At 39.0% G+C, this 15321-nt stretch overlaps 1 protein-coding gene across 1 annotated transcript; it reads left to right on the top strand.

Moving 5' to 3' along the window:
* Positions 1-171: 171 nt before the first annotated feature.
* On the top strand, positions 172-12085 carry suz12b (SUZ12 polycomb repressive complex 2 subunit b). The gene is made up of 16 exons (XM_062997355.1): positions 172-390; positions 1033-1079; positions 1319-1383; positions 1494-1562; positions 2393-2442; positions 2604-2689; positions 3942-4173; positions 4785-4896; positions 5190-5295; positions 5387-5561; positions 5756-5874; positions 6571-6714; positions 7248-7405; positions 7542-7740; positions 8325-8404; positions 9238-12085. The coding sequence occupies exons 1-16, from the start codon at positions 240-242 to the stop codon at positions 9518-9520; spliced, it is 2076 nt and encodes a 691-aa protein (XP_062853425.1). The 5' UTR covers positions 172-239; the 3' UTR covers positions 9521-12085.
* Positions 12086-15321: the final 3236 nt, after the last annotated feature.

Here is a 15321-nt window from a genome sequence, read left to right as displayed (position 1 = left end):
TTTAACCGGTCATGGTGTCCGGCGCATGTTTTAATGAAATATTAAAGGTTCATTCGATTGGAAATATGAACATAGTTTAAAATAGAGTTGATTAAAACATTAGCGCGCGCCTGGTTAGCTACATGCTAGCCGAGTGATTAGCACTACTGGCTTTCATAGTGATACTTTTATATGTTATTACTGTTGTGATATTATTCGTTATATAAGCTTTAATTACATTTATAATAAAATCAGATGTGATGGCGCCTCAGAAGTACACAGGTCAGGCTGTGAGCGCTGCTGTAAACGGTAAAAGTGCTGCTACAGTCTGTTCATCTTCTGTTAATATGAAGAAACCCAGAATGGAGCAAATCCAAGCTGATCATGAGCTCTTCTTGCAGGCTTTCGAAAGTAAGTTCATTATTATATTATTATTGTTATTATAAAATCATAGGCATGGTATACAGTCTAAATCACACCCCACTGATGCTGATACATGGGTATGAGACAGATAATTCAGACGTTATACCCACCACACAATAACATGATAATAATAATTTAACATCATAATTATTATAGTTTAAAATAATAATAGACATTTATTATCATCTCTAAGATTAATGCAAACTATATTTTGCAGATTATAACCAATTAGTAATGATCCTGTTAGTGAATTAGTGTCTCACTGCAGAACATTTAAAAGATACTTTTATTCTTTAGAGTTAAGGATAGGTATGCACATCTTTTGCAAAGAAAAGTTCTTTCATACGTTTATTGTGTTTTTAGGAACATATACTTGGTCAAAAATTGACATAAACAAAATAGCTGCTGTTCTTGCCTTTTCTTTATTCTGATTAGCAACAAACTTTAGTTAAGCTTTAATTGTGGACAGTGTTGCTTGGGTGTCTTTATGTACATTTCTAACTAAGTAGATGTGGTCTTTTGGGACTTGTGTCTTGGCTCCTCTTCTATTAAGTTAATGCAGCTTTGCACTAATATGAAACACATATTTATATATTTATGTGTGTGTGTTTGTGTTTTTTTCCCGAACAGAGCCTACACAAATATACAGATTCCTGCGCACGAGGAACCTAATTGCGGTATGTACACATCTCTAAACTCGCCAAAAACTGCCAAGAAGTAGAGTTGTATTCTAAGATCCATGTAAAAAGCTTTATGGAATAAAAACAAAGCAGTAAACAGAACTGTTGCTTGGAGTTTTATTACAAACTAATATTAAAATATTTAATTATATGAAATGGACACATTACAAATGAGAATTGTTTGGCGTGTGGTCTGGTACGTTGGCCAATTGAGACTTTCTGTTTCTCTTCTGCAGCCGATTCTGCTGCATAGATGCCTGACATTCATGTCCCACAGAAACTCGAGAACAAACGCCAACAGGTACACACCATTTCAGGTCAGGTTTAAATTCCTGACACTCTTATTAGTTATGCATTATTGATTGGTGTTATTACTGCTTTATAACGCAGTATGTGAACCCATGTTCTCAGGAAAACATTTAAAGTGGACGACATGTTGGCGAAAGTGGAGCGGATGAAGGGGGAACAGGAGTCACACAGGTACCAGTGCTCATCTATGCACATATCAGATATAAAAATAAAACCACCTGCCAAGACATGGACTCCACAGGACATCACAGCAGGTCCTGCACATGTGGAGAGATCTGGGTGATCACAGCTCCTGAGGTCCTGAGTTCAAATCTCAGGTGGTGCTTTTTACCAGACCAGGCATCCAGCTGGCACAGTTGACTGTCTGAGAAGGGGAGGAAGGTGGACAGGGTTTGTTGCGACTGCCCAACACAACCTCTACTGTCTTGTTAAGATGCCTACACTAGTGGTAGATAATACAAAGCATGACTCTCCCTATCTTCTACCCTGTTTGCACAGCTGGCCACATGATCTTGAAGAATACAGGACTTGTTAGACCAGTCAACCTTCTTCTATTGCTCTAATGTATTGTTCAGATGACTGTGATCATTGAAGGTAGTTTATTGAGAATATGCAGCCCTGTACACAGATGGGTTCAATGCACATTACAAGGATTAAAATCATGTCCCTTCGCGTAAGGGAGTCTTGGCTTCTCAACAACCTGTTGGTGGCTTGTCCCTCCTGGGACACCCTTTGCTGTTTCGGTGATACGTCAATCCAGTTGTCTGGCCATAACAATCTAGTTCTTATCAAAGTCCTTCAGTTCTGATCAGAGGTGCATTCAACATGTGAAATACAAGAAACTACCATCAGCTTAACTTCTAATTGGTCCCTCACCAGTGCTGCTAAATAGACATTGCCTTGCAGATTTTGGGGGGTGGTTTTAATTTTATGTCTCATTAGTTTGTATTACAGAAATCTGAGTGGTTTTTAAATACAGTGTTTTTCTCCCCACTATTCAGTTTTTCATCACACCTGCAGCTGACATTTACTGGTTTCTTTTCTAAAAATGGTAAGTGCAAAATTATGTAAAATGATCTAGAATTACTCATTTTAGAAGTTTCAAAACTTGCTTGTGTACAAAATGACATTTCAATAATGTATCTGAATTTAAGATGTCTAAATATTTAGCCTTGCTTTTACTGATTGATTAAATGATTAATGTTTTTACAGATAAGCCATGTCACAACTCAGAAAATGAGCAAAATTCTGTTTCTCTTGAGGTGCTTCTTGTGAAAGTCTGCCATAAAAAGCGTAAGGTATGCTATTTTTTTTTACACTTTACCTAACATGCACAGTTTTCATTCTCAGCTCCCTTTAATTGCTGCCTGGCACTTCGCTCACTAGAGGGACCGAGTAGCTAGTGTTGTGATAACTCAGTTTTTACCCCAATTATTTTATCTAATTGTTTCCTACTTTTCTCTATGGTTGTGTAGTGTGGACGTGGTCGCCAATGTCCCTGTGGGGCGAGCGCGTGGCCACCTGTATCTGTTTTCTTTTCTGCATGAGTATGTGGAGTGTGATACCCCCTACTCCACTAATGTGCTCTTTTATCTGTTCTAGTGACTCTCCATTGTATTTTGATTTGGTTTTATTTTTCATTCTTTTAGTCACTAGATATTTTTTTGTTTGTTTGTAGCTGCGGTATTGTTTTACCTTTAAATGTTCTGTAGACTAAAGCAATAAGCCACGAGAGGCCGTACGTTACTGTGATTTTAGCACGGGGATGACGTTTTTAAAACTTCTTTCCCCGTGCTAAAATCGTAACAGTAACGGTCTCGAGTGGCTTATTGCTTTTATAAAACGGCAGTCAACATAAAATATAATAAATACAACAATGTTTAATCATAAATGTATTTATTGTGTATAAACTTACAATAAAGCATTCTTCCGCGACGCAAGGTAATCCGATTAACAGTGTTGCTAGGCAACGTAAGGGCGAAAATAATATTAACTTTCTCTATTCAGTGGCGTATTAATATGGAATGATGTGAGGTGGTCCTAGGTGTGCGTTTATCGGGGATTTTACAACGGCTTCGAACGCGGCTCAGCCAATCAGATTTTAGGACCGGAACTATCCGTTTTATAATGTTCCTTTTAGTACAAAGTGAAGTATGTAAAGACAAAAATCAATACATTTGAGATGAAGAAACTTCGGTGGCCTGCATAGAGCCTTTGTACAGTTGTTAGCAAACCTTTGGGATGAATTGGAATGTTGATTGTGAGACAGGTTTTCTTATTAAACATCAGTCCTTGACCACTCAAATACTTTTTTAACTGAGTGCAGGCTGTTACAGTGGCGAAGAGTCAACTCCATATTAATGCCTATGTTTTTGTAACAGAATGTATAGCAAGCTTATGGTCAGTGGTCCTCATACTTTTGGCCATGTGGTGCATAACTTAGACAATACATATTGTATAACTGAATACCAACTCAACTGCTCATTCGAGCATCTGAAAATCTGCTCATTGCTGTGCTTGAGAACCACATCACAGTTACTGTTTTTACAGGATGTCAGCTGCCCCATAAAGCAAGTGCCTACTGGGAAAAAGCAGGTGCCTTTGAACCCGGATGCGAGGCAGACCAAGCCAATGTCCTTCCCCACACTGATTGTGCCCAGCACGGAGTTTGAGCCTAGTAACAGCCACATGGTAAAGTCTTACTCACTGCTGTTCAGAGTGTCTCGCCCAGGAAAAAGCCACTCCAGCTCCTTCATCAATGGAGAGACGGACGAGAATGTTGGTCAGTACTCACACTAATTACAATATCTACATCTGTGTACATTTTCCCCAAATCTGGACACATGTACAGTCACCAAGTTCTTTTTTAGCGTTCATGGGCTAGTGCAGTAGAGCATCAGGTGCACATCCCAATGGCTAGACAGTTTGCTCTTCCCCCCAGATATAGCCATTTATGTCTGTAGACATCTGACCGGTTAATAGCACAGCTGAAATTCAACCCCTGAGCGGTAGTGGAATTCAATGTTTTACAGCAAGCACCCCACTTATTGCTTTTTTAAATTGTTGAAATGAGTATGGTGGTGGCTTAGTGTTTTATGTACTGGACTACTGATCTCATGGTCAAGGGTTCAAGCCTACATTGTTGGGCATTTAAGCAAGGTCCCTGACAAAAGTCCTTATTTAGATTTGATGTTGTTTCAGTTGCAATTACCTCTGAATAAAAGTGCCTGGCAAATTCATAAACTTGGTATTGTTTATGAATTAAAAGGTTGTTAATTCAGGCTCCACCACTGTCAAGCTTCCACTGATAAGCCCTCAATAGTAATTATGTTATATATTTATTAAAATGTTAGTGTTTTTTAAAGCTGAACATTATTTTTCTCTGCCCAATAGATGTAAAGGAAGATGTGTCGAGCAGGAAGAAGAGGAGCACATCTCACCGTGATGATGATGGTCACTTTTCAGAGACATTTGTGGCACAGATGACCGTCTTTGACAAGAACAGGTAATGCACGTCTGTTTTTTCAATTTCTTACATAAGTTTGAAGTAAACAAATGCAACACAGTAATTTAGGCTAATTCTCCAAATAATTGTCTACACTATATGAGTAAAAGTATGTGGACATCCGACTATAAGCTTGGTTGAACTAATGTCTTACACCTGTTAGCTGGTGTGGCTAAACACTTGAACTTCATAATCTAAAAGGGTGTCCACATACTTTTGGCTGTTATAAAAAAGCATAGAGTGGTTGTCTTTTTCTGAAGTTTGTTCTAAATGTAGATGTTTTGTGCTGACAGGCGGCTGCAGCTCCTGGATGGAGAGTATGAAGTATCTATGCAGCAGATAGAAGACTGTCCCATTAGCAAGAAAAGGGCCACCTGGGAAACCATACTGGATGGAAAGGTGCAGTCCGCTTTGTGGTGTAAAATTTACCACATCACAATAACAACAGCGTGATTATCTGTCTTAATAATTATATTGATTTGTTTTGCAGAGGCTTCCACCATTTGAAACATTTTCTCAGGGACCGACTCTACAATTCACTCTACGCTGGACTGGGGACCCCAACAGCACTTCTGTGGCCCCTGTGACTAAGCCACTGTCTACACGGAACTCGGACTGCAGTGGCCCTGAAAATCGGCCTGCCACCCTCAGATCCGCACAGGGGGGTAACGTGTCTATACTGTTGTTTCATTCCTATGGAGGTTATTTGTAGTTTTTCAGACCCTAAAAGTCATTGATGCAGTAAGTTTAGATTTATTTATATATGGGCTTTAAAAAGCTAAGAATTTTATATTTACAAAAATTTTACAACATAAAGATGTTTCTTCTTATGGTTTTTCCTCTGATTTTTTCTCACTAGCTTTGAAGGAATCTCTGAACAGCAGTAGTAACAGCAGCAGTGGTGGAAGTGGTGGTGTTCAGACCAGGAGAGAGCAAACTGTCTCTGAACCCCGGCAGAAACTCCGCATTTTCTACCAGGTGCTTTTTTCTTTTCCAATACGAAAAATGTGTACACTGATAACCACCCTCTTCGCTTCAGAGGGCATGTGTTAAAAAAACAAATGGGGAAAAATGCCTAAATTATTGTTAAATATAATATATACCTCTAAAACTAACTATTTTTATGTTTGCCCTTGCATTATTTCTTTGGCTTCTTCGGAATCACGTGGCGCAGTGCAATAACACACCGCATACAGGACTACAATCCTTTGTGTGCCCTCAGCTACCCAACCCATTCTCGAACACAGCCAGTTATGTCTGTATATAGCGTATGTATAAGGTGCCGGGACTGGAGATGCTTCACAAAAGCAGTGTGTGTGTCTCTCATTACGCAGTACAGCTTTCTGTGAGACTTAAATGTGGTGGGTGAAAAGATGCATCCAGGAACTGCATGTGTCTTCCCGGTCAGGGCAGGAGCAGTGTTGTGGAGATCAGGGAATTGGACACAACTAGATTGGAGAGTGGAAAAGGGGAAAATGCTTTAATAAGTAGAAATCAGGTTTACCACACACAAACTTTGTTTTACTGTTTTTACTGCAGAATATTTCGTTGGTCAGTCGGTTCCCCAAACTTGGTACCCAAACTTTGAGTTAAGAGGACACATTAAAGGGAACAGTCACTTATGAGCATGCATTTTGCAACTTTTGCAACAAAAACACTTTTCTCTGTTTGTAGTTTTTGTACAACAATAACACACGGCAGCAGACAGAGGCTCGGGATGACCTGCACTGTCCCTGGTGCACACTGAACTGCCAGAAACTCTACAGCCTTCTTAAACACCTCAAACTCTCACACAGCCGCTTCATCTTCTACTATGTGGTGAGTTGACTGATCTTTACTGTGCAAAAAAGCCTCACATGAGTGACTTATGAAAATATGTTTCAATATTCTGTATCTGCAAACCCTATTTGTAGAAAATTTGGGACACTTAATGGTCTCGATTTGTAAATTATCTTGAACCTTTATTAAACCCACACAAGAACAAGGAAATAAAGAAGAAAATACATTTGCAGTGTTTTGAAACACTTTATAATGAGCAGGTGAATTGGTAACAGGTGAGGGTAACACAATTGGGTGTAAAAGGAGGGAGGATCCACCAAAAGCTCATTCTTTGAAAGCAAAAATGGGTCGTGGCTCATCGTGTTGTGCCAAACGTCAGTTAAGAAAAGAATGCAAGATTGCAAATAATTAAGATCATTTTACCATCTGCTGTACATGCAATTATGGGAAGAATAAGGAAGTTGTGTAGGGCAACTTTTTGATTCTTGTCTTTAACCAACACATTTAGCAAAATAGTTTCTATATCCAGTACAGTATATCATCTTAATAATATTCTATCAATTCTTTCACAGCCTCATCCTAAAGGGGCAAGGATAGACGTGTCTATAAACGAGTGTTACGATGGCTCCTATGTAGGGAATCCCCAGGATATTCACAGCCAGCCCGGATTCGCCTTTAGCCGCAACGGCCCAGTCAAGAGAACAGCCGTCACACACATCCTGGTCTGCAGGTACAAGCTAATCAGAGTGCTCACAGATAGTTAATTATACTCTTAATTCTACACTTTTGTGTTTAATTCAGTAGTCGTCATATGGACGGCTGTCAATTGCAATGGTTTCGTTTAAAATAGCATTTTCATTCCTCAGGCCCAAGCGTGTTAAGCCCAGCTTGTCTGAGTTTCTGGAGTCAGAGGATGGTGAGCTGGAGCAGCAGAGATTGTACGTGAGCGGCCACAACCGGCTCTACTTCCATAGTGACAGCTGCATGCCACTGCGTCCTCAGGAGATGGACTTGGACAGTGAAGACGAGAGGGACCCTGAGTGGCTGAAAGAGAAAACCGCCACGGTAAGTGTTACATGATGTTTGCATCTCTGCAAAGCAGCATGTAGATGGGGTTTATGAGATGCTCAACTGGTCCAACAAATCCTTTAAAATAGTTTACCTGGGGAAGAAATGGCACCATCATGCACTGTATAAGGAGTCTCTTGCTTTAACACCCTGGTTCCACATATCTCAGCACTCCTTCAAATGTGTTGTGATGTCTTGGGGGGCAGAGCCGTTTTGACAGCATATTAGGCAGGTGGTCCTAATGTTTTTGCTCATCAGTTTAGGTCTATAGTCTTCTCTCTTAGTTTTTCCATCCTGGTGTTTCAGCTAAATGTTTTGTCCTTACAATAGGCACTGCTAATAGATGGAAAATGGAGTGATATATTATAAATTCTCATAAGCATCCTGTTTGTGACACTGTATTAAAGACAGAATAATGTAATTTAACTGTATGCAGCACTAATGGACAGAGGTCAGAGTATTCCAGGGTGAGGCACCCACTTTGGGAACCACTGCCATAATATAATGATAGTAGCATGTCATGTGTAGATGGATCATTTTGCAAACAGTGGTAAAATTGTGTTCGTTTAATTCATGTGCAGCAAATTGAGGAGTTTACGGACGTGAATGAAGGAGAGAAGGAGGTGATGAAGCTGTGGAACCTCCATGTGATGAAATCAGGGTATGTTTTTTATACACACACACACTGGTCAAAAGTACACTGCATAAACAAAATTAATGCGGCACCCCTTCTCATGAATGAAGTGTTTCAGCCACAGCAATTTCTAACAGGTGTAATAAATCATAATAAAAGTAAGGGAAATTATATTATTCCAACTTTGCAGCAACAGTTTAGGGAAGGCCATTTTCTGTTCCAGGATCACTGTGTTCCTGTGCACAAAGCAAGATCTATAAAGAAGTGAAGAACACAGACAATAATTGGCTTTGTCTTAAAGGAGATGGTTGAACAGGTTCCTTGTTGCTGCTGCAGTTGTGGCCTTGGCTGGCTGGTCGAGGCACCTGCATGAGAGATGGGTGATTCATGAAAAGTAGTGCGTGGGTGGTGCTCTCTGTGAGATTTAGTCTCTGGCAGGTGAAAAGAAGCAGTCGGTGACTATGCACGTCAGAGGGAGCGTGTGTGCTTTGCTCGATTTGGTTGGGGAAAGCTACTATTGGGGAATTGGATATGACTAGGTTGAGAAAAAAGTGGAAAAGGCAAAAGTATGATAATATAATAGTAATAATAGTAGTAGTAGTGAAAAGAAATGTGTTTGTATGGGGTGGGTGTTAATTATAATTGTAGGTTTTCTAGAGATCACATTGTGGTTCAAAGTATGAAAAAATGTTCAAAAAAATGAATGTTTACTCATCCCTGAAGTTGTGTTTGTGATTTTGTTTAATCAAAAACTAGATAAACTGTAAAATAGACAGAAATTGAACGAAGCAGACAACAATGACAGCCACAGGACAAGAAGGTTTGTATCTAAATGCACTTTGGTTTAATGTTTCCACCAGGTTTATAGCAGATAACCAGATGAACCAGGCCATCATGCTGTTTGTGGAGAACTGTGGTCCCCACATCGCCCGTAGGAACCTGTGGCGCAACTTCCTGCTGCACCTGGTCAGCATGCACGACTTTAACCTGGTCACTACTGCCACCATCGACCGAGCGATGACGAGGCTGAGGGAGATCCAGGCTGAGATGCCCAAACCACACGAAAGCACCTGCAACGGTCACGCCATCTCCTCTGACTTCTCCCTGCACGGCAAACGCACCAAGAGTGCTGTCTCTGACTAAATAACCAGAGTGTCAAGAGCTCCAAAATCAGACTCGACTCCGCTCTGGTTCTTCTCACTCTTCAGAAACCTTGGTAGCTGCAAGCTCGAGAGTTCAGGTTCTAGAGCAAAGGTTACAGACTTCTCAGCCAGCCAAGATTTCTCAGCCACAAAATGATCTTGAAAAATGGTATGAATGCGGAATGAGGAAAGGTGTCTTATTATTTTAGGAAGCATAGAAACGGTTCTTGCATTTCTATCACCTACAGCAATCTCTGTAGGTTTCTCTGGAAGTTTAGGTTTTAGAATTAGTTGTTATTCTGGATAGGAGCACAGCTCTGCTGTTTTACGTTTCATTAAGTTTTATTTCAACACAGAATAATTTAGTTTCCAGCAAGCTTGTTAAGTTTTGCTGCTGCTGTTAAAAATATTGCCACAGGGTGCTCAGGTGGCACAGCAGCCTAGTGCTAGCTCACTGCCACTTACAAGTGAGTCTCAGTAGTGCTACTGACCTGGCTGGGCGTCCAGCAAGCACAGTTGGTCGGGCCTGACAGAGGGAAAGTCGACAAGGTTCCTCAGTGCAGCTGTAAATGTGATCTGGATCTCTATAAAACACAGGTCTGCTGAAAAGACTCCATACGTGTCTGAGGGGGCACTGCGGCTATTAGAACCAACCCCCTCCCCCACCCAGACATTTAGACTGTTGTAGTGTTACTGGAACTGTTTTTAGTTGCCTGGCCTGGAATTTGTTTATGCCAGAACGTTCAGTGTTAAGGATGTCTTTGGTCTTTTCCAGCACACAGCCTGGTTTTCATTTTCAGATGTCAGTAAATCTAGAGCAAAAGAAGTTTGTGGATTGGTGGATTTTAAAGATAAGGCAAGGGTCAGAAACCAATTTTGTTTGTTTTCTAGACTTCTATAAATATTTAGATCTAGTTGGTCAAATTAAAAGTTGCATGATTTACAGCCATTAGAATGCATTTATAATTGTGATTCTGGAAAACTGTTTTCAGATTTCACTAAACTTTTGGAATTAGTTAGAAAATGATTTTCTATGGTGTGTTCTTTGCTATTTAGCTTTGAGGTTGCATAAAGATTTTTAGCTCTAGAAAATACTGTTGTTTTCCCCCTAGAATTTACAGATGTTGGTGCTATTGAAACCACTGGAGCTAACATTTTTGGAATAACTATTTCTGGAACTACGTCACCTTGCTTGCCTGGCTGAGAACCTTGTAACTTTGGATCTACGGTTCCGATTTAAACCAGAGTTGATTTTTAGACGATTCCTGGCCTTTCTGAGAGTGACTTTTTAAAAAAGGACATTTTAGACTCAAACAGCCACTAGTTTGAGAAACTGGTGCGTTTTAATCTGACATTTTGCTTTTTAAACCACATTATGAACGTTTGTGGTTTTTCTTGATCAGGTTCCTTGTATTTTCTTTTGCAGTCACTTCACTGTGCCCTCACAAGGATGATGAGAAAGCGCCTGTCTCGGTACATTAGACCTTATATACCTGTTAAATGGAAACCCTCCTGGTCTTAAGTAGTTGTGTACAATTATTCGTTTTACAGTTTATTCGGAGCTCCGATAATCTGATAGCTTTGCAAGGCCAGACGTGATCTCTGTCCAAGTCTGGGGAAAGCCGAAAGTCTTTGGAAAAGTTGCTATTAAACTGCACGCTGATACTCAAACTCAAATCTTCAGACTGAATGTTTTAAAAATAGGCTGTAGTATAACTGTAGGTATCCGTTCCTTTAGCATCATGTTTGCTGAATATATTGTCTCAAATGAGTGATCAGCAAAGACTTTAATGATAGAAAAACGACTTCACACTTACCTATGCTAGCTGGTTATCTGTTAGTCATGAGAGCCTACTGTGTTCCAAACTGCACCCTTAAGTACTACACAGTGTGTAACTACTATTGCTCGTGTACTAATTACACATACTACGTTCGTAGGTAGAGTGTGGTTTGGAATGCAGCCCATAGTGACAACCCTTGTCATTTGTTTTGTACTTTTTCAGCCACCTTTAAGCCAACATGATCAGCAACTTTCTCCAGCTTTTTTAATCTTGTTGCAGATAACATCTGGCCCTGCTTGCCTTGAAGGTTAATGGTTTCTTGGGTTCTACTATGCATCTGATTTAACAAACAATGGTTTACTGTTCGCTTTGATTGTCTATCAACATTAAGTGTTCATGAATTTATCAGGATCACCAATGGCTACAGAATCCACGTGTTTTATTTCTCCTTCGAGTGCAGCACTTTTTTCATTGCTCTATCAGCATTAATAGATCAGCAATATATAAAAGCCTTTTCCTCAGTCATGCTTGTTTTCCCAGTATTGCCTTTAATACCGGTTAAAGGTGCACTTGGTTTAAATGTCAACGGATGGACGGACAGACGGACGGAAGGAGTCAATAAGCCGCTTTGATAAGCTTATCCTGTATAAAATGCCAAAGTAAATGAATGAAAGTCCCCTCTGTTCCTTTTTAATATACAGTGTATATTTCAAACTGTTTACTTTAGAGAACTGAATTACTGTAAACATGGAAATCTGAAAAATTAAACATGTTTTAAATGGAAATGATTCTGCTGGTCCAGCTGGACAAGATTATGGTGCTTTTATTAAAAAACAAACATTCGGGGTGCTCAGGTGATGCGGCGGTAAAACGTGCTAGCCCACCAATGCTGAGATCTCGAGTTTAAATCTCAGCTCTGCTATTGGCCGGCCAAGCGTCCACACAGACATCATTGACTATGTCTGAGGTTTGCTGGGCTAAAGGGATTCCTCATTACCGTTGCGATTGTGGCCTTTGCTGGCTGATTGGGAGTGCTGCACACAGATGGTGAATAACGGAGAGCACTGTGTCACACTGTATGTGATACTGCTCTCTGTATGAAACTGTCTTGGGCAGGTAAAAAGAAGTGGTTGGCTAGTATACACATATCGAAGAGGGTGTGTGCTAAAGTACAGCCCTTCTTGGTCAGGGTAGGGGTCTGTGGCAGTAGAGGAGAGATACAAGTGAGGAATTGGCTGGATTGAAAGCAAAAGGGAACAATGCCAAAATAAATGAAATATGTTCAGGGTTTATGTTATCTACAGGATGAAGTTCTGTAAGGAAATCATTCTTTTATTATAATTCAGTGATGTTCACTGTAAAGTTTCATTGAAATTTAAAGCTTCATTTAAATGCTTGGTTCTGCAGAACCTCTTTTTGGTGAAGAAATACTTGGATCATCTTGCAGCATCAACTTATTAATAAAATAGTGCTTTAGACTTTACTTTAAATATATTCCTATTATGTTCCCACTTTATTCTTGAAATATTAATACTATTAAAAATAAAAACTTAATAATCAGAACTGTTGTTCTAGAAATATTTGTATGTTATTATTTTTGTTGCCTTTTTACTTTTTAAATATCAGAACATATTAAAATAAATATGTAAATGTAAATTTTCATTATTAATCAGCCTCATTATTCCAATCAGGGTTGCAGTGGGCCCTGTTCCATTAGGAAACACTGGGTGCAACACAGGAAAACTCACACCAATCCATTGCAAATATATTTTCATTCACATAGTCGATCGTGTCTGTGTCTCGCTGATAACAGCTCCGTGACTTGAACCTGGATCCCAGTGGTGGTGGGCTAGTGTAATAGACCGCTGCACTACCCAAGCACCCACGTTTATTCTTAAAAATGAAACCCATAGGATTTTCCCCCCAGAAGTATTAAGATGTGCTATTTTATCTCTTTGTTTTCAAAATATCAAATATTTAGACTGAGAAACAGTACAGCCTTATTTTTATTTACCACTTTATTCTTCAGAACTACTTTAACATTAAAAAAAAAAAAAAATTTATGTTAATGTATTTATGTTAATATTAGTAATAGTGAATTAGTTTAACTTTTTATTGACATATTTTACTGTATTCTGGAACATTTTATTACAAGTATTATTTAGTACTAAAGTGACACGGCAGTTATAAAAAGCATTTTACTGCTAGTTGTACCATGTGTGACTTGTAAGTTTGATTTGATTTGAAAAGTGATCAGACGTTTTCTTATTAACTTTTTTTAAACAGCACATTATTTTTACTTTTATAGATTTTATTTATTTATAAACTTAGGAGACACTTATTTCAAGTGACTTACAACTGTGACCATGTTCACATGGTGAATACAAACAATTGAAGGTTAATGACCTTGCTTAAGAGCCATGTGTGGTGACATGGCAGTAGTGAGGCTCAGACCAGGGACCACTAAAGACACTTTTTATTTAATGCAGCTTACAATTGCGAGCAATTAGCCCAGGGGCCCATATTTCTGATCTCTATTCAAGTACTTAACTGCTGAGATGGCCCTAACACACCATGTCTTCCACCACAGTGTTAATTTTGCTTTGGCCTACGTTTAACTGTTTCTACTTTTACAAATATAGTTGGAATAGACCAAAGACACGCAAGGGAGTTGAATTGTACATGGGTCATTCCTACAATTCGGTGCCTTTTGTGTCCCCAGTACTGATCATTGTATTTATTAAGTAACTTTTTAAACAATACAATTTTCTAAACATCTTACTGAAATAATTAACACTTTCAAATACTAAACACAATGTTTTCTACCCCCCCCCCCCAAATAAAATTACTGTATACATACTGTTTTTATCTCTTAGATAGCAGAGGTTTTCCCATGTCCCCAGTGTTGTACATTCTGATTTAGTGATGATATATGAGGTTTAATCATGAAAACATCTGTCTTTCAATACTGTTTAAAAGGTTAAAGTCCCTCTAAACCCTGGATTTTTTTTCTTTATGAGTTTGATTTTATTGCTGATTATGAGGGTTTTTCACACGTCCCTCAGGTTGCCGTCCACCCTGTTATCACTTACTACTGTCTTAAAATGAAGAGCTGTTTCACATACTGACATCATTTCCTGCAGCTCACATGATCTTTTTGGAGGGAAAACAACTGAAAGATAAGTGGCTTATTAAACTCCTTATTTTAATGTTGTTTTTCCACATTTTATCCTAAAAGTCTTATATGGTCAACCATAACATGTCCACCCTGTTATGGGATATATGAGAAAAAGCAACACAATTTGATCATTTTAAAAATTATCACACTAAAAAGCAGAGAATTCTTTGTCTGAATTCACTTTTATGCTAGCATGGTTTTGCTCACTTGCTAGCTAATGGCTAATTTTTTGTCAGAATGTCCACCCTGTTATTTACATTTTACATTTTTGGCATTTAGCAGATGCTTCTATCCAAAGCGACTTACAATTATGACTGAACACAATTTTGAGCAGTTGAGGGTTAAGGGCCTTGTTCAGGGGCCCAACAGTGGCAACTTGCCAGTGGTGGGGCTTGAACTGGCAACCTTCTGATTACTAGTCCAGTACCTTAACCACTGAGCTCTCACTGCCCTATAGCCCACTCTGTTACAACCTAATACGTAACAGGGTGGACGTCACAGTGTATATGAGGTGCATGTGTAATTTAGCTTGACCAATATTAGTTTGTAAAAGTATAACACGTCCTTTTTATAATAAAACATGAAAAACAAATAAAAACATTGTTTTATTTTCAAAAGGTTTTAAGGTCCAAAAGGAACCAAATCCCAGGAATGACCCAGATACGAAATTGTCCCTGACTGTGTTTGATATTGAACTTGTGAACTGATTAATCTTGTGTAACCAATAAAACATGACGTTAAAATCCTAATAAATAAATACATGTTACAGTAACATTTGTGAGTGGAAAACTACATATCCCACGAACACTTGCGGTATACGTTACGGACGTGTTGACGTCATCA

This window comes from Trichomycterus rosablanca, chromosome 6 (assembly GCF_030014385.1).
Source record: "Trichomycterus rosablanca isolate fTriRos1 chromosome 6, fTriRos1.hap1, whole genome shotgun sequence".
Classification (NCBI taxonomy): Eukaryota; Metazoa; Chordata; class Actinopteri; order Siluriformes; family Trichomycteridae; genus Trichomycterus; species Trichomycterus rosablanca.
The sequence above is the reverse complement of the archived record's forward strand: the minus strand, read 5'-3'. Positions and strand labels throughout refer to the sequence as shown.

Coding starts and splice junctions, on each gene's coding strand:
- suz12b (XM_062997355.1), top strand. CDS start 240: ATGGCGCCTCAGAAGTACACAGGTCAGGCTGTGAGCGCTGCTGTAAAC. Junction 4,174..4,784: donor AGAGACGGACGAGAATGTTG/GTCAGTACTCAC, acceptor TCTGCCCAATAG/ATGTAAAGGAAGATGTGTCG. Junction 8,405..9,237: donor CTCCATGTGATGAAATCAGG/GTATGTTTTTTA, acceptor TGTTTCCACCAG/GTTTATAGCAGATAACCAGA.